Source organism: Triturus cristatus, chromosome 11 (assembly GCF_964204655.1).
Source record: "Triturus cristatus chromosome 11, aTriCri1.1, whole genome shotgun sequence".
NCBI lineage: Eukaryota > Metazoa > Chordata > Amphibia > Caudata > Salamandridae > Triturus > Triturus cristatus.
Window position 1 is genome coordinate 760,287,361 of NC_140594.1, and position 19,403 is coordinate 760,306,763.

At 46.1% G+C, this 19,403-nt stretch overlaps 1 protein-coding gene across 11 annotated transcripts in view; it reads right to left on the reverse strand.

The window, feature by feature from the left end:
- Positions 1-19,403, reverse strand: part of AMMECR1L (AMMECR1 like) — a 1,417,960-nt gene that overhangs the window by 431,071 nt on the left and 967,486 nt on the right. For all 11 annotated transcript variants that reach the window (XM_085634451.1, XM_085634444.1, XM_085634449.1 and 8 more), the window contains one exon: positions 9,062-9,176. In XM_085634451.1, coding sequence (XP_085490577.1) covers positions 9,062-9,176 — 115 coding nt within the window. The remainder of the gene's footprint in view (positions 1-9,061; positions 9,177-19,403) is intronic.

Below are 19,403 nucleotides of genomic sequence, written 5' to 3' on the forward strand. Positions count from 1 at the left end.
AGACTGATTTGCATATGGCCATGTCTAAACTGGGGTGGCGTAGTGGGCAAAAGAACGATGGATTTAACCCAGATCTCTTGACTGGGGGAGAATGTCTGCATTGTCAGCATTCCGTCCATCATTTGTTTGTTGTAACGCTTTTCGCCCTAAGTGGGATGGGTATTCCCAGACGTGGGACCCGTGCTCACTACGCCACTGGAGTCAAGCTATCCTGGCTGATGACGGCTGATAGCCAGAAACCGGTCCTAGGATGCTTGATTCCGGTCCAGGGAAGACATGGCTTGGCAGTTCGGGCTGGACTGTTCCCATGAGGCACAGGGTCAAGACTGATTTGCATATGGCCATGTCTAAACTGGGGTGGCGTAGTGGGCAAAAGAACGATGGATTTAACCCAGATCTCTTGATTGGGGGAGAATGTCTGCATTGTCAGCATTGCGTTCATCATTTGTTTGTTGTAACGCTTTTCGCCCTAAGTGGGATGGGTATTCCCAGACGTGGGGCCCGTGCTCACTACGCCACTGGAGTCAAGCTATCCTGGCTGATGACGGCTGATAGCCAGAAACCGGTCCTAGGATGCTTGATTCCGGTCCCGGGAAGACATGGCTTGGCAGTTCGGGCTGGACTGTTCCCATGAGGCACAGGGTCAAGACTGATTTGAATATGGCCATGTCTAAACTGGGGTGGCGTAGTGGGCAAAAGAACGATGGATTTAACCCAGATCTCTTGACTGGGGGAGAATGTCTGCATTGTCAGCATTCCGTCCATCATTTGTTTGTTGGAAAGCAACCATGGACACAATGTAGCAGAGAGAAGGCAATTGTCAATGTGTGACCACGTATTATGTGGGGACAAGTAGTGAGTGAATCCCAGGTTTGAAGTGTGTTTTAGGATCCAAGTGTCTTGCCATATTTGTGTATCACAAATGTAATTGAGTAGATGGATTTATCTGAGTTTGTTGGTCAGTGTCGGTGCTGTGGTGTCAGTGGCAGGGTCCATTAGGAGATTGAAATCTCTGGATACAATAAGATGGTCAAAATCCAGCTGCTCAATTTAGGTGGAAAGGGACAATAAAACCTCCAGGGAGTCCTCATTAAGAACATAGAGGTTGGCCAGAAGTACTCAGTGTCCCGCCATAATACCAGTGACAAGGACATACTGGCCACGATCAGCCGCAACAGTGGCATTGTACCTGTATGCCACATTTTTGTGAACAAAAGCACAGACCCCTCTAGAGTATTAACTATAGTTAGAAAAGAATCGGTGCAAGCCCTTAGTAGATGCATACGAGTGTACCCTACTGGGCGAAGATGCGTTTCCTGAATGAAAGCTATGTATGCTCGATGACGGGGAAGGTATTATAAGACTTGTTTGCCCTTGCGGCGATCATTGAGACCCCTGATATTCCAGGACAGGAGCATAAGAGGGAAGTCGTTCGACTCAGAGGGGTGAGTAGGGACCATAAGATATGACAAGTTGAACAGAAAAATAAGGCTGGAGAATGACCATTGTGTACTGATTAGGAATGAGGAAAACAACAAGTAGTAATACGAACAGTCTCAATAACCCCCTGCCATCCCACTCCCATGCCAGACACAAATAAGCCCAGTACCAACCCCTAACATTAGCCCCACAAATAAAAAGAAAACAATACAATAAACATATGTATGTGTACAACTGAGGGGTGGCAACACTACGGCAGCTACCCATGCACAATAGGATCAGTTTGTGGAGTAGCTAGTAGGATCCAAGTATCTATGTTGCAAAATCTAAACAATGGAAAGTACCATAATAAATTCAAAGCAGGGTCCACAGACCTCCATGCAGCACAGACATTGTGTGAGGAAAAGACACAGCTGTCAGCCCCTGGGGAAGAGATCAGTACTTGCGCTGGAGTGAATGTCTGGCGGTGATCGGACCAGAGTGGAATGACTGGAAGAGGTACTGTACCCTGAATGTTGCTGGCAGAAGGCCTGCACCTCGGCAGTTGTCAAAGAAGCAGGGCTTACCATCGACTTTGACTCTGAGGTGCGCTGGGTACAGCATGCCGTAGTGAAATCCCAGTTTTTGTAAGAGTGGATTTGACATCTGTGAACTTACGACGTGCCTCCTTGACTAAAGCAGTGAAATCAGGAAACCAGGAGATGGTAGAGCCCTGCCTTTGTAAACAACATTGTTCTCTGGCAAGGCGCATGTCTGTGTTGTTGTCCCTAAAGATCAGCAGGTGAGCAATCATAGGTCTTGGGAAGCAGCCAGTATTGGGGTACGGGCCCAGCAAGCAATGAGCTCCCTCCACCACAAATTTGGATGAAAGTGTTGTTTACTATCAGACTTGCCAAAAGTTTTTCTACAAACAGGTCAAGGCGGCCATTATTGGTGGATTTGGGTACCCCCAAAATACGTAGATTATCCCTCCTATCCCTCACCTGCAGATCTTAATTTTTCATGGCTACAGTTGTGAACATCTTTTCCATTCTTACCAGTCGCTTCATAGATTGCGCAGCGCCACCTTCCAGGTCTGATATTCTCTCTTCCGCGGCTTAAAGTCGATTCTTGTGGCAGTCAAGGCGTTCGCCCACAGTGTCCAGTCTCTTGGCAAGGGTATCAAACCAGCCATCGATGGCCCTGAAGTTCTGCCATAATTGCGTCTGTGCCAGTCAGATGATACAGGCCTGCGCTGCCTATGCCTCCACCTTCCCCCTTCTGTTAAGGCTGTGTGGTTTCCAAAGGTTTCTGCTTCTCAAAATTGAGACGTCGCTGTTTGGGGTTGCCACGGACTGTAGCCTGCTGAGTGGGTGAGTGGAAGGAGACCAACACCAGGAGGTTGATGGAGAGCCGGGCGGAGGTGATTGCAGTAAGTGCCTGCTGCAAGGTAATGAAGTGTCGTGGAGCACACGTTGCTGACTATAGGAGTGAAGCGGTGGAGCACTAACAACAAGGTGAAAAGAAGGAGTACAGCGTCCCGGGTGTACTTTTGGCACACCTCCTAGTTCACAGCAGGGAGCAGGCGAGGAGCCAAAAACGTCACCAGCTGTAGTAGGTAGTATCACACCAATGTCGCTATAGGGCAAGAGTTGGGGCACCTGGAATGGTAAGTGCACCCACAGGTGTAAATAGCAGCTTAAAGTGAAGTAGGTTCCATACAGAAGTCGTGGGGCAGATTACAGATTGGAATGCAAGGCCCCAACAGAGGGAAGATGCAAGGCGAGAGCACAGGACTGGGCACAAAGGCCAAATCAGTGGTGGAGGCGCCCGGTAGGATAATAGGTACCCCACACAAACTTAACATTGTTCTTCAACAAAGCAAGAAGGGGCTCAGCTTTTGTGGCAACATTTTAAACAAACTTGGCATAATATTGGTATATCCCTTAGAAAGCCTGGAATTGCTGCCTGTCCATCGGTATCAGTTGCTATCAGTAACCCTGGCTGTGGACCAATGCATCTACTGTAAACCACATGACGCAAGTACTCTACCTCACGCACACCAAAATCACACTTCTCTTTCCTGAGTTTTAATCCTTTCCCACACAAAGCTCCTAAAATATCATTCAACCTTTCCAAATGCTCTTCATCATCTTTTCCATAAACTGAGATGTCATCCTGAAACACAAGCACAAACATTTCAACCCTTCCCACATTATCCTTCAAAACACTGCAGCAGCAGAAGCATGTCCAAAAGGCATTCTGCAGAATTGAAAAACAGCACTAGGTGTTACGAAAGTTATAAGAAGGCTTGATTTTTTGCCTAGGGCGAAAAAGCAAAAGACACACAATTGATGGACGGAATGCAGAACAAATCAAAACATTCACCCCAGTCAAGAGATCTGGGTTAAATCCATCATTCTTTTGCTCACCATGCCACCCCAGTTTAGACCTGGCCATAGGCAAATCAGTCTTGACCCTGTGCCTCATGGGAACAGTCCAGTCCAAACTGCCAAGCCAGGTCCTCCCAGGACCGGAAACAAGCTTCCTAGGACTGGTTTCGGGGTTTCACCCTTCTTCAGCCAGGATAGTTCGATTCCAGCAGCATGGAGAGCACGGGACCCACGTCTGGGCATACCCATCCCACTCGGGGTGACAAATGCAAAAACAACAGTTGATGGACAGAATGCAGAACAATGTCATACATTGACCCCAGTACCCCCCATTTTTAAAAGAAATGAAGCTCAGCCATCTGAAAACCTGAAATAGCCAATGAGACCTCCCAAAAGAAGGAAGGGTAGTGGAGACTGTTACGAGGTACTTTGTTAGGTCGAGCCTAACGCAGCGCGCATTGCATTGCTCTAGGAGAAAGCCTCTTGGAATCACTTCAGACTTTCTGCAAACTTGTGCGTCTGGTGTTCGATTTTCCACACATGCTATTGGCCTTTGCATGTGGCTTTCAAAAATGAATTTTATACAAACAAGGGAACCCGAAAAAATGGCCAAGGACCACGGGTATCAATTATATATGTAGAAAACAATGGTCCTGAGCAGCCGGTCACTACACAGCACATCGTTGCTGAGGATAGAGATCTCCATTGCTGTGTCTCTCCATAGTCCCTTTAAGCTCGGACTGTAACTTATCAGTATACTGAAGCAATACCTCGGCGCATAGAAATGTGGCCTATCTGCACCACAATCTAACTATTCCACAGCCGAGTCAGGCAAGGAGCAGCACGCTCCAGCGCTCATTAAGGTTTATAGAAACCTTAACTGCAAGCGGCCAAACCAAAAGCAACATCATTGACGTTGGTCTTCATTGTCAGTTTCCACTCGGATCTGCCATATGTGATACCCCTATGTCCTCAAATTGGGGCGCTAAAAACCAGGCAAATGTTATAAATTTAGTCCTAAAGATGATCCCGTTAATCAATGAGCTTGGGATCGAAACGTCGACTTTTTAAAAAATAGTGCCACAAATATCCATTGTGCTTACTCGTTGTGGTCTCTATTTTGTCAAACTTGCTACAACTTCATTTATGCCTGCAAGTTGCCACAGCTCTCAGTCTTTGCCTGTAACTGTTGTTTGTCCTAAACTGTCTGCATTGTTACTCCCCTTTTTTCCCCCGCACGTTCCCCATGTTGTAGGGTGCAGGATTGTGCCCCTCGATAAATGCAGTGTTTTCATTATCCTTGACCGTATCCTTGAGTATCTGATGAATAAAAAATCCCCTTTCCGGCTGGACATCGGATGTGTATAGTAACCCATTGTGGTCTATATTTAATTTTATGTAAAAATTAGTGTCTGCTCAGGACCATTGTTTTCTACATATATAATTTAAAAAATGAAAGCACGCCATTGGCCAAAAGCGGGTGCATGTCCCACCTTTTCTGAAAAACGTTTAGTTGTCGGGATCAAGCAGCGGCGCGCTGCGTACCATCTGTTGTGGATCATGTTTCATTTCAAGACCTTGCCGCTTTCCTTACAAGGCACGTTCCCTACACCCCGGCCAAGGGACAGACCCCACCGCCACAAGAGTGCGCGCTTCTTTTCCAGCACTCGTATTCATGACAATAAGATACTAACAAGGCGTGTCCCCTCCATCCCAGCCAAGGGACAGACCCCAACGCCACAAGAGTGCGCACTTCTTTTTTTAGCACTTGCATTTCATTTATGTCAGCACTCTCTTCCAGCACCATTATCTTTGTATTAGTATGTTATTGTAAAGACATTTGCTGTACTCTGTAGTTGGCCTCTATAGTCTCCTCTTTTTCGGTACCATCTTAAAAATTGACCGCACCTTTTAACATTAGCGTTTTTTCATCACCGTGGTACGTGCTTGTTTCCTTTTACACCTCTGCGCAGCTCTGGTGTGTGCTACCTTTCACATCTCTGCACAGTGCACAACTGTGGTGCGTGCTTCCTTTACCCCATTGCACAGTACACAGCTTAAAAATTGACAGCACCTTTTAACATTCGCGTTTTTCAGCGCCGTGGTGCGCGCTTCCTTTCACACCTCGGCACAGCTGTGGTGTGTGCTACCTTTGACATCTCTGCACAGTACACAGCTGTGGTGCATGCTTCCTTTCCCCCCATTGCACAGTACACAGTTTCAAAATGGACCGCACCTTTTAACATTCGCATTTTTTCATCACCCTGGTGCGGGCTTCCTTTCACATCTCCGTGCAGCTGTGGTGCGTGCTACCTTAGACATCTCTGCACAATGTACAGCTGTGGTGCGTGCTTCCTTTCCCCCCATTGCACAGTACACAGCTGTGGCGAGTGCTTCCTTTCACAACATTACACAGTACAGATATATGGTGTGTGCCTACTTTCACCACAGTGCACAGCTGTGTTGCGTGCTCCCTTTCACTCCACTGCACAGTACATAGCTGTGGTGGTATTTCCTTCATCCCACTACATGTGCCCCCTCCATCATACCCACGTGGTTCTCTCGTTTTCTGTTTAATAAACAAATTTCACACACAGATGCCCAGGTTTCTGATGTTAGCATTTGTGAACTCACTGGACCTCACAGCTTTTCTAACAAGGCGCGTCACTCTCCACCCCGGCAGAGGGACAAACTCCTCCGCCGCAAGCTGCTGTGATGGTATGATAATATTATTAATTTTTATTATTCGTTGCAACTTTGGCATTGACATTATTGCCCTTTATTACACTATTTGTTAGTTTTTGCCGCCCAGACAGGAATCACACCAATACAGCAACTTTGGCATTGACATTATTGCCCTTTATTACACTATTTGTTAGTTTTTGCCGCCCAGACAGGAATCACACCAATACAGCCACTGTAACAGGAGGCAGACTCGCCACCCCTCCCACACTTCCAACAGACGGCTCTACAGTGAACAGTCTGTGTATTGTTTATCACTGCAATTTATCTCCCTTCACTGGCTCCTCACCCGTCCCCTCACTCTTCCCCTCTCTCCCTCCCACTGTCTCCTCCCTGAGATTGGTGCAACAGACATAAGTGTTTAGGCTCTGTTAATCTGCAGGAACATTAATACCCTTAACAGGCCCACGCTGCCACCGTTATTTTATTTTTCTGCTACACTGATTATATTGATATGCCAAAACCATCCAAACATCCAACAAGGTGCCTACTATACAAAATAAAGGACACGGAGCATTAAAAGATGTTTTGTTTTTGGGAATATTGTTAAATAAAGAGTTTTCTGTGGGAGGCCTGCACACGGGAACAGTTCAGAAAACCAGCACATTTCACTCTACAGGAGGCTTACAGATCAGCCGCTGCGTATCAGGTGTCCCTTGTATTACAGTTCCTTTGAGTGTGTTTGTGTGTGTAGTAGTCCAGGCTCTTGGTGCTCGCTCGATCCAGGGGCGTAATCAGACCCCTGCTGGGGGCTTAATTTGAGCCGGTGTCTGCCGGTGCGCACATTGGCACTTAATTATTAGCAATTGCTTTTTGGGAGTGCTTGCTGGCACCATCTGCTAAATAATGCCTCTGCGCTTCTGTGGTGCGTGCTACCTATGACATCTCTCTACAGTGCACAGCTGTGGTGCGTGCTTCCTTTCCCCCCCCCATTGCACAGTACACAGCTTCAAAATTGACCGCAAAGGCGAGACCTATTGGCTATGCCAATACTTGTTTAATAGGGTCGCTCAGTTGTAGACAATGTCTTATCCTTTATATACGGTAGCAAAAATTCTTATAACGCTTTTTATTATAACTTTTCAACATGCTGCACAGCAGCCACTCTGCTCTACAACATAGGTTAAAGACATTGCAAAGCCAATCGCTCTAGCTAAACACTTGAAAAGTCCCAAAGACTAGACCTATTGGCTATGCCAATGCTTGTTCTACAAATGTATTGCGCAAGAACAATAAGCTACATGTAACCATAACTAGAAGTAGCTGTACTACCAGAAAACCTTCTAAATTTCAGGAAAGGAGTAAGATGCAAGAGTAATCTCCTTACGTGTCTGCTTTTCCCAACTCTAACCATTGATGTAAATATTTTTTTTCCTTTCACTATAAGTTCCAAAACTCACCACCAAAGCTGTTTTGGAGTCACCTCATACACCAGTCACATTAGTCCTCAGATCTCAGAATTTTCAGCGATTTCCAACACAAGCTATTCATCATTTCCTACAAAACGACTTGTTAGTCAGCCGACTTTGGTGCAGGAAACCAGGGTTCGAGCCTCGATGTCGCGTCCACATCCTGTGATTCTGGGCAAATCACTTAATCTCCCCGTGCCTGAATGTGTAATGTAAATACGGTGCTCATGTACAGCGCTCCAATACCTTCGGGCCGAGTTCGCGCTATATAAAAGATGCAAAAAAAAAAAAGGGCAACCATTTTTTGTAAAGAAAGGGCCTACAGTTTCATGTTGTCAGAAGAGGACACGGTCACTGTTTTTTTTTTTTTAACTCCGATGGTATTTCTGTGTGTGGCTCTGGGTTGGAAGGCTTAAAAGTGGGAGAATGTGGGGGAGGTGGAGCTCATACCATGGTTTGACAGCCCAGGTTTCTGTTGCAGATGGGAAGGGGGGTGAGTGGAGGAGGTAGAGTGCCAATTTTGTGTGCACGTTTACCTGTTGTAATTTTTTGCAACTGAAACTAATAAAATATATATATATTTTTTAAACGAAAGTGGGAGAATGAAATGAGAGGGCTGGTACTCTGAGCCCAAGCTACCCATATAAAACAAAAAGAAACTATGTACTAAATTGAACAGCTGGTAGTAAGCTTAATGTAACACTACTGCCGAATGGAAGCAAAGAAAATCAGCAAAACGGGCTGTAAATTGAAAGTTTTGCAGATACACGGTACTTAAACCTTAACTGGATTCACTATTAAAAGAGCAGTATGTGAGAACAATTAAAAAGGGTCAAATCTGTGACTCCGGGAGATCATTAGCAATGCTTATTCAGGTAATGCAATGCAAGCTCCCACGAGCGTTTCTGGTCATAATTTTGCTCCTGTAAACAAAAACGTTGCAATTATGAAAGTCTCCTATTTATAAAAATATAACCATTTGAGACCCATCCTTCTAGTCACCAGAAAAACAAGAATGTGTCTCAATGTATTTTTGATTAACCAACAAATGTTGATAAACCAGCAGAAAAAGGCAGTACAGAAACAAGAGTTGCTCACCTCCCAGTCCTGGTAGTCACTTGCATCCTCGAAGTTGGTGAGGAGTGACACTGAGCAGAAAAGCTTTGGCAGCTCCTCACGAGTCAGGGGTGGGAAGCGGCTGTCTTTAAGGGCACTGCAAAACAAATGGTGTGAAGATGGAAGAAATAGGGACTGAGTCATGAATACGAGATTGACAATTGCATTACACTTTCATGGTATCAGACATCTCAAGTATGTAACCCAGACTTGACCGCACATCAGCGTTGTTAAAGCTTCACCCCAAATGTCATTTCACATACACCTATTTCGCCAAATGATTCTCGAAATAAACTTTGTACTATTTAATTAAATTCCTGGCAAGAATACATGAGCACTGCCCCAGTGAAAAGTCTGTCAAAAGTTGTTTTAATTTGGTACAGCAAACCAAGCTACATGAACACGACATCTGCTCCACAAAACAGGAAAGAGCTTAAAGAACTGGGTAATGAGTAAGGCCCAGTATGATCAGTAGAAGGTTATCAGAGACACCTTCCACCAAAGCAACTCTATTAACGATTGTACAACTGCACTGTAAAAACAGCAAGACACCTTTGTTGGAGTGAAAGCTTGTGATACGAGAGCATATGCGCTCACGGCTGAACGGGTCAAAAAAGGTTTTAATGAAGAACAGAGAATACATGTATTATATTTTGCTGTAGTACCTCATAATCTATTGAATTGTATTCATTTCGTTTTCAATCAATTGAAAGGTATGTTTTTTAAATTGATAGAATGAACCATATTTTTATTCAGTATAGTTTATGTGGTTGTAGAAATGTCAAAGCATGTTCACGCATTAAGCAGCTTTTCTTTGAAGAACAATTGCCAGTAAAACTTATCTTTGAAGCTCCCTGAGCAACCTGCAGTTTAACCCCTCGCTCTATAATCTGACTCGCTCGGAAATGTACCTTATGCACACATTCAGACAGAGCTCTATGGCGATACCATCGGTTGTACTGACAATCTACGCACTTCTTTCCCCCTTAGCAGTGTTGCACTACTTTTAAATATTTATAAAAACAATCTGAGAAGGGGAAAAGTAAAATAAGAAAGCCATATTCTTGCCTAGAACGGCTGGTTGGGACTGCTGGCAAAAACCCCAAAAGGAGTCTTTGGGAACCTAAAGAAGTCCCTCAAAGAAAGATGTTTAGTGAGTGAGCTGATTTGAGGCCTAAGGCAGTGAGGAATCCTTGTAGAGGGCACAATGCGGGGCCGCAGCTTCACCTCTGAATCTACTGCCAGAGATGAAATATCCATCAGCATTGCCTATTACACACGGTCATCATATTGCCAGGGACTTTATGCCCTGATCTCGAAGCAAAAGTGCATCACCCAGAGTTGGTGTGAAGAGCCCATTGGCTAACAAATGCACATTTAGGGTATTCCTGAATGGCTCCCTCTTTAATCAGTAAATGTAAGCCTATATCCGCACGGGACACAAGGATCTCATCTACATATTATAAAATAGGGAACACTTTTCTGCCAAATATTTGGGTGAGCTGGGATTAAAAAGTCCAAAGCATGGCTCCGAAAAGTGGATGCAACCTTGCCTGAGTTCCATGTGCTTAGCCTAGGTGATTTGAGTATTATTCCAACACCTTTCAACAAAACAAATTCTACTCTCAACATGGCCACCTTTTCTGATCGAATGTATGCTCTTTAGAAGCAGCTGTGGCATTCTATTGTCCTCATCTTTAGCTTGCTTATGATTATGTAGATTAAATGAGCATGGTTATGAATCAATCCAAGGAAAAGATCTAAAAAGGGCTGAAGGTATGTATTGAAAAGGGCAGGTGATAAGACATACCCCTGGGTGACTCCACAGTAGAGACACCAAAATGACAAAAGTCAAATGAAGGGAAACGGAGTTGTGATTTTTCCATGCTTTTCGTAAATCAATGCTTTTCACTTTCGAAAGCTATTAAAAGATTGTAAATCACTGTTTTTCATTCTTAGCAGTAGTCTAGAAGCCTGAAATATGAGGGTCTGAGAAAAAGTCAAAGTTTCAGGCCAACCAAGTTGGAAGTAGGAATTGGATGCGGGCTCTAGGTTGGTCTCAGTCAAGATTTTATCTTTGCACTTAGAAACTTTTCTGGTTCTTTCTCTCGTCCACAGCGAGGTCGGCAGGGCCCTCTGCAGCTTGAGGCCAGCGCTAGGCTCTACGTAGCCGGACATGCGAAGTCCAGCGGTCTATTGAAGTCTTGGTTCTCGACGGCATTCAAGGCTACCCACGAATCGCCAAGTAGCAGTAGTTTATGAACCTCGGACTCTGTGAACAAAAACTGTTATCTTTTGCCTTTGGATTGCAAATTGCAGTTCTATGGGGAGGAACAGTACACTCTATCACCAGCCAATGGTCAAAGAGCTGTAAGGCACCTCTTAGGGGCTAGGATTCGATCTCCAGGGCAGGTCCAGTGACTTCTTATCAACTGGTATATTCTGAAATGTCAGAACAGTTCATTTGTGTTGTGTGCTAGGAAAAATAACTTTCGTTTCACAGCAGGATTGACACATACATTCTATCATATTGGAGTCAGAGAAAGAAAAGAAAACACCAAGCTCCCTCGGAAGACAGAGCCTGACATTTGACCTCTGTCCTTGAATGCACAGCAAATGTGACTAGATAAGAACAAGATTTAAAGGCCTGTTTACAGAAAGTGATTACACCATGGGATGGTCGTATTCAAGCTGGACAGTCTAAAACAAATAAAGCCAGCAAATAGAAAGAAAGCAACTGTCCGTTACAAACGACAAAGCCAATGATAAGCAATGGGTGGAATGCATTCTCAGGGAAGCTTTCAAAATACCCACAAGAAGTCATTAGAAAGGTAATTTGCCCGTGCTTGGGTACAGTTTAAACCATATTATTAGACCAAAAATCAAAATACAAGAGGATGCACGCTCATGAAACATTATTGGAGGTCAATGACATGATACAAGACTTCCCAGACAGCTGACCAGGAAGTGCCACTTCTGGGCAAGAATGCACAAACCAGACGATTTGTAGAGGGAGATGGTCCGGGTAGGATCTTAGCATGGACCATCTATGGACCCAGGGACAAGATAATATTTTAACATGCGACAAATTTCTGTGAAAAATTAATATCTCATTCTAAGGACATTCTTGAATGCTTTGTAGAATACTATTCGAAATATAACATTTCACACACAACATTCTCCCCACCACAGATCTCCAAATCCATAGACAGAGTGGTCCTGGTGTGGCTAGATAAGAACAAATCAATGCTATTCTCATCAAAGAGAAGAAATTATAGTCACAGTGATGAAACAGACTAGTGGTTGTGCAGCCGGCAAGACCGCCTCACTAGTGAATTGTACAATGAGGCTTACAGACAAGGGCACTAACCAACCATAAGCGAAGAGGTTATAAGCACACTATTAAAACCAAGCAAAGTAGTAATACATTATTCATCGCACTAACAAATTATCACTTCTTAATGCTGAAAAGAAAGTCATGGCTAAAAATATAACAAATAGGCTATTACAGTTATTTCCCCACATGGTGCTGCAGAACCAATCCATTATCATACCTCGGAGATCTAACATGCAGTCTTCGGAAATTCAATGTGACTCTTTATCACATCAGAAAAACTATGCCCATTACAGCAGTCCTGCTGGACGTCGAAAAGGCTATCAACTCCCTAGAATGGTCTTTTTTGTTTGTTATTGGTGTTAAGTAGATATAGAATGGTATAGGTCTCACTTAGACTGATCTGTTATATACACCTCACACAGCACAGGTCAGGGTTAAATAGCTTAATAATGAGACCTTTTGTATTGGAAACTAGCAAAAGACAGTTATGCCATCCATCGCCTCTTCTTTTTGAACTGGAATGCATGCCACTGGAATCTCAGGGGGTCATCCACTACTTACCTCTCTTTATGAGGATGATATAGTACTATATGTACAACATGTCTCAAACAATATTTATTTCATAATTAGAAAAGTGATCAGATTTGCAACATACTCAGGACTAGTCCGAGATCTTTCTGCATTCAATGCTACGTCTCAGAGAAGCTGTTAACTTACACTACAATGGAGATTTGACTCAGTGAAAAACTGTGTATTCATATCTGCATGGGTGCAGATGAAATCATTCGCATGAACAATGGCAGAGCCCTGGAAAAGCTCATAGCGGAAGCAGAAAGATGGATTGTCTACCCTGTGTCTAGGACAGGGCAAACTGCATTAAATAAATTATAGTCTTGTCCAGGTCCCTTCACATATTCATAAATATACCAATCCTATTAGCCCAGGCATTCTTCCTCAAACCGAAACACATACTCCTAACAATGGTGGCGGTGGTAGAAGGGTATTTGGAAGGAAAATGGTTAAGCCAGAATTCGTTGGGAGATCCTTACTTTGCCTATGAGACTCGCATTACCGGCCCACCAATCCGATTATCTGGTGACACCAGCTCAACATGTGTCATTTTAGTTTCACCCCATCTCACTGTAAATACGATTACAGAGCAAAGACTGGTGAAACCTGGGTCTCTGTGGACTGTTTATTGCATACAAATACAGCAATGCATACAGTATATATAACATGCCTAGTAGGGAGAGGTTTGGCATAACTAGAGGCACTCCAGAATTGATATTATCCTCTTCTTCCATTTATGGACAATCCTACTCTACTACCTAGACTACAGAAGGGTTCCAACTCATCAGTCATTGAAACCAAACAGTGGCAATACTCCACTGACAATACTACTAACAGACAAATGCATGCAACCAAGTTGTGTCGACATTCATACAGCCAGGTGCCTGAAGAATATGTTGCTCAAACCCGAATACATAAGAAGAATAGTTTTTTGTCTCTCATCAACCAGAAGATGATGGGAACTGGATCTGTAGCTCGACACAGACCTGACTAATGCTGAGACTTCTGTTGCGCACAGGTGAAAACTCCATATACAATCATTGACATAAGCTGATACACTTTAATTTCCAACACCATCTTTATCTTACTACCCATATTCAAAAGGTCCGTAAATGACAACTGTAGAAGATGTGATATAGAGGGATTGGACTCTCTGCACCTGGTATGGCAGTGCCCAAGTTACACAACTTGGTAAATGTTCCTATTCCTTGCACTCCATTGGCTACATTGCCAGGATACAATTCAGTGTTTCTATGGCACTACTGTTAGCGAAGTGAAGAGTGACAATGTGCTGGCTAAGCGGTTTTTAATTCTCTCACAAAGGTTGGTTAGAGGATTTGGCGAATTGCAGCAACATGATGAAAACTATACTACAGCAAAAACATTCAGTGGCCATAACCTGTAACTTTTAGGAGCCACTATGTTGCTACCTTCTTGAGAAAGGGATGATCGTGGGTACATGAGTCTCCGAATTATAGGACTTCCTCACGCTATTTATACCACTTAGTTAGACTACACTCATCTCGCACGTTGAAAGGGTGATGATCTACCTCTGTTACTTGTCTACAATTATTTAGCATGAAGTGGGTTTCTTGGCAAGGGAAGTTACACTGTAGGACCATGTTACTGATGTGTTAGCTGGATAGGAATGCGTTTCGCTTTATGAAGTTCCACAGAATAATCACGAAAACGAAGATGTAGTGGATGTTTTTTACTTTTAAAATATAAATATGGTTAATAGCTACAGTTGAAAATGGATTAGTCCGAAAGTTCTATGAAAAAAAGGCTTGAAAATGTTTACTGTGGCCAGGAGAATGACAGTGGAGGAGCCATACAGACATTTTTGTGGTGAGCAAGGTTGTTGCAAAGCATTTCAAGCCTGAAAACAAACTAGAGGTATCAGTGTTTTAACGTTTAATGGCTAACAAGGACTACCAAACAAGGCATTGACCAAGCCCACACTCTTTAAAGCGATTCAGATCAGGTAATGTCAACTATCTATAAGAACAAATGACAGTAGGGCCACACTACAGCCAGCTTTCAGTTAACAAAAAGCACAATAGGATTTTCATGTGACAGAAAGTCGCTAAACAGACTCTAAGACCGCAACAAACACTCCTCTTTTTGCCTGCCATCTGGGGAGGAACTCCGTCCCCCGGCCTCCATTGCTCCTGCACCTGGGAGAGAGGAAGGGGCCTCGCCCCAACAAAATCCGCGGCTGTCTACCGCAGCATGGGACACGCTAAACGGGCTCTGTCAGCCCGCAGTGAACACTCCTATGTTTGCCTGCCAGGTTGGGTGGGACTCGGTCTCCCAGCCTCCATCGCTCCTGCACAGGGCACAAGTCCTAAAACAAGCATTTGCAATGCAATAGGTCTCGCATTTGCGAGACTTTGAGCTACTGGCATTGTAAATAACAACACTTTTATCTATGTGTTGGTTTTGAAACCATATAAATAAAAGGCATTGTCATTTACAATGTATATATTTGATAATTTTATTTCGGTCGAAGACCATAAAAGCACAGATAAAATATGTACATACAAGATAAAATACATAAATAATAGAAAACCTTAGTTAAAAAATTATTAAACAATAAGTTATCAAACAAGAGATGACAATCATTACAAGTAATCACTATTTAGGACAATTAATCAAAGTAGACCTTCTGCGCCACATACCGTATAAAAAACGAGAGACAGAAAACACAATGGGAGGTGAAGTATCATATCTTAAAATCCTACAGGCCTGAGCACATTGTTTTAGGCCCAGATTTCTGCACAATGGTGCCAACCAGGATCTTCGTATTGCACTATAGGCAGGGCAGAAGAATAAAACATGGACCATATCTTCTTTGCTATTGTTACAAACTGGGTAAATTCCCTCTTCTCGTCCTGCCCATTTGCAGGTCAATGCCCCAATCGGCAGACAACCATGTCTTAATTGTGTATATAGTTTTCTTGCCATGGGAGGTTGTATTAAATCCAGAAATTCCTCCCTCCTGGGCACAAGTTTTACCTGCAGGAATTCTGTAGACAACCTACCCATAGCTGACGAGCAGTGCAACAAACTTAAATTGTACTGTCTCAAGGAGGCCAGCAGCTCAGTTCTCCGCACCGCTGGACAACTCTCCTCTGGGGTCTCCCATAATTGGGGCAAACCTATTTGGTATGCAACAGCTTTAATATGGGATAGCCAGGGTATATTTTTACTCTTCAGCCGCCCCCAAACTACAGAAAACTCAGCTCTATAATCATCAAGCTCAGGTACTGGCCAGAGCCTTCTCCAATACAGGAGGGGCCGAGCCGCTAAGAGTTCTGAAATGGGCTCTAGACCTAGATCTAGTCTCAAAGGTATGAGCGGGGTACTCTGGGGGAGACCTAGCAAGTTCCTCATAAATGCTTGCTCAACCCTAAGAAGGCTCGATGTGCGCGTATGGCCCCAGAGTTCTGCACCATACATTACAGCAGGTCTGGCTTGGGCGCCGTAAATTTCAAGCACTGGGGAGACTGGCTTAAATTGGGTTGTTCTCTGAAACTTACTAATACCCCCCACCATCTGTGAAAGCCTCAGGGCAGATTTGGCTACCTGGGGGACCCAGCAGAAATCTTCAGTTAGGGTAACGCCCAGGTATACAAAAGTTCTGACCCTTTCAAGCAGGGTACCATTTAGCACAGGGCTAGGGCGGGTGCGTTTCGGGGGACCAAAGATCATAAACTTCGTCTTCTCTAAATTAATCTCAAGTCCCCACGAAGCGCAGAATGATACAAAACCGTCCAAAACCCGTTGGATGCCTGTTGATGTTCGAGACAACAGTAAAGTATCGTCTGCGAACATCAGAGCAGGCCCCCGACCTGACGCCAACCAAGGGGCATCACTGTCCCTAACACTGTCTAGTTCACCCACCAGGCCATTTATGTACAAACTAAAGAGCGTAGGGACCAGGGCGCAGCCCTGGCGCACTCCTCTAGTTACAGGGAAGCGGGCTGATAATTCCCCGTTATTCCCGCCCCTGACCTGGGCATAATTCCCTTCATGGAAGCGCTTCAGGGCGTCCAATCGATAGGGCGGGAGGTCTAGTTCTTTCAAGACCCTCCATAGATTTTCCCTGGGCACAAGGTCGAAGGCGGCCCGTAGGTCTACGAAGACCAGGTAGAGGCTGCCACCCTCAACACTTACAGTCTTCCAAAAAAGGACCTGCAGCCTAAAGAGTTGGTCCAGGGTCGAGATCCCAGATCTAAAGCCAGCCTGAAGAGTGGTCATTACTTTGTGCTCATCCGCCCACCTAAGTATTCTATCCAGAAGGATCCAGCCCATTAGTTTCTGGGTGGTGTCCAAGAGACTAATCGGCCTATAATTTGAAGGTACTAAGGGGCAGCCCTTTTTGAAAATGGGGACGATCTCAGCCCCCGCCCAGGTGTCCGGCAGTTTGGCTCCCAACAGGACCGCATTAAACAATACGGCCAGGTACGGTGCCCAGATTTTTGGCTGGGAACGGAAGAGGTCACCCGGTACCCTATCAAGGCCTGGTGCTTTATTAGGGAGCTGCCTAGCAATCGCAGATTCTACTTCCTTAACTGAGATACTCTCAACACTTCCAGAAACCACCCTCACCCCGGTATCCCACTGGCCTGTCTGATATCCCAAGTCCGAAGTACAACGTCAATAGCTCCACACACAGAAAAAAAAAACATCTGATCTCCAGGCAGGCACCTGAAACAGAAACCACACACAATTGTAGAGCTGCTGATCTCACTGCCAACGCCTACGCAATCCCTGATATCGCAACGGGAAAACAAAACCACACCGAATGCCAAACCCGCTGATCTCACTGCAGGCACCTAAGCTCGGTTTGCTAACGTGAGGAGTAAACAAAAACAAATACAATGGCGGGATGCATATTAAACTCAGTCCTGCCAGCCATTAACAGTGGGGCGCTCGTGGAGGGAAGGCCGTGTCCCGTGCCGGGGTAGACTCCATGTCCATACTGCCAGCTTTTGCGGGCTGACCGACAGTCCCTGCAGGGGACCCTCATAAGAGGGCGGCCCCTTTAGTGCCACAAGATGGCACACTGGGCAGCCTAGTCTTTTGTCTGAGACCCCAGCTCGGGTCCCACGCGTCACTTCCGGCCATGGGGGGTTTAGGGAGAGGTATATAGTCCTCCCCCGCCCCCCTGGAGGCCTCTTTGTCCCCTCGCCCTGACGCCGACGCGGCGTGTCCCGTGGGAGCTGCCTTGATCTGTGGCACGGTGAGTGCACACCATATGCTTTCTCCTCCCTCCCCATATGGGTTGCCCTCAGGGCAGGGCGGCACGGGTAGGCTCGCGAGCCGCCTCGTGGGGGGGGGGGGTTTAGGCAGCTCCCGCGGGTCTCCTTTGGACTGCCCCAGGACCGTGTGCCGATGGGGCTGGGGTCGGGCCTGTGGAGCTCCAGCTGCTCTTTGAGATTGTTTTAGAGTATGCGACGGGCTGCCCCGGGCACCGTGTGCCGATGAGGCTGGGGTCGGGCCTGAGGGGCTCCAGCTGTTTTAGAGCAACCTGCGCTTTGACCGTCCCGGTGGGCCTTCATTTAATGCCAGGGGCGGCTGGGGGATGCGGGCCTTGTTGACCTCACCTCCCCGGCCCCCAGTGAGGGCCCCAGCTATACTTTGCTACTAGCCGTCATGCCCAGCAGGAGCAACCGCACCGGCGAGGCCAGCGGATCAACGTAAGATAAACCCGCTGCACCTGGTATCCCAGGGAGTCTGCCATCCCGATTCTAACCGGCCTAACCCTGTTTAACGTCTGTAAGCTGACAGTAGCATTATTAACGTGCAATCCAGGCGGCAAGGGAAGCCCTGCCCATCCAAGGAGCGGCCCCTTCGCTGAGCACAGGCAGGCCAGGCAAGTGCTGCGCCAGGAGGCCTCGAACACACTACGGCCTGTAGGGCCCCCAGCCCACTGGAGGGCCGAGGCAAGCATGCTGCCCCATGGTGTGCTTTGTCAGGCGGGGAAGAGCACCCATCACTGCTGGGATGCTGAGGCAAAACCCGGTGGGCCCTGGACCAATCATGGGCCTCCTCAGGTCACCCCGGTAAGTCCAGGTGCCTTGGCGGGCGCCCGTTCGACCTAGACGGTGCTGGGGGGGGCGGAGAGGGGCAGGGCATATCTGTCCATCTATAATAAAGCCAGTAACGGTGGACCTCGGATCGCCGGGGGGGCCTGTCCCTGCCCCGGCAACGCCCCCTTGGGGCGCATGCTGCGCCTTCGTTCGGTCCGCGGCCTCGCTCCAGGGTTTGGGCCTTAGCTTCCTCGGCTCTATTACTTTTGTCCCTGGCTCCGTGAGCGGTCTGGTCAATTCGCCACCCCGGGGACCAGCGCGGTGCTTCACACACGGGAGATGTCTCCCGAACGAGAGCGTTGGCGGGGGGGGGGGGGGA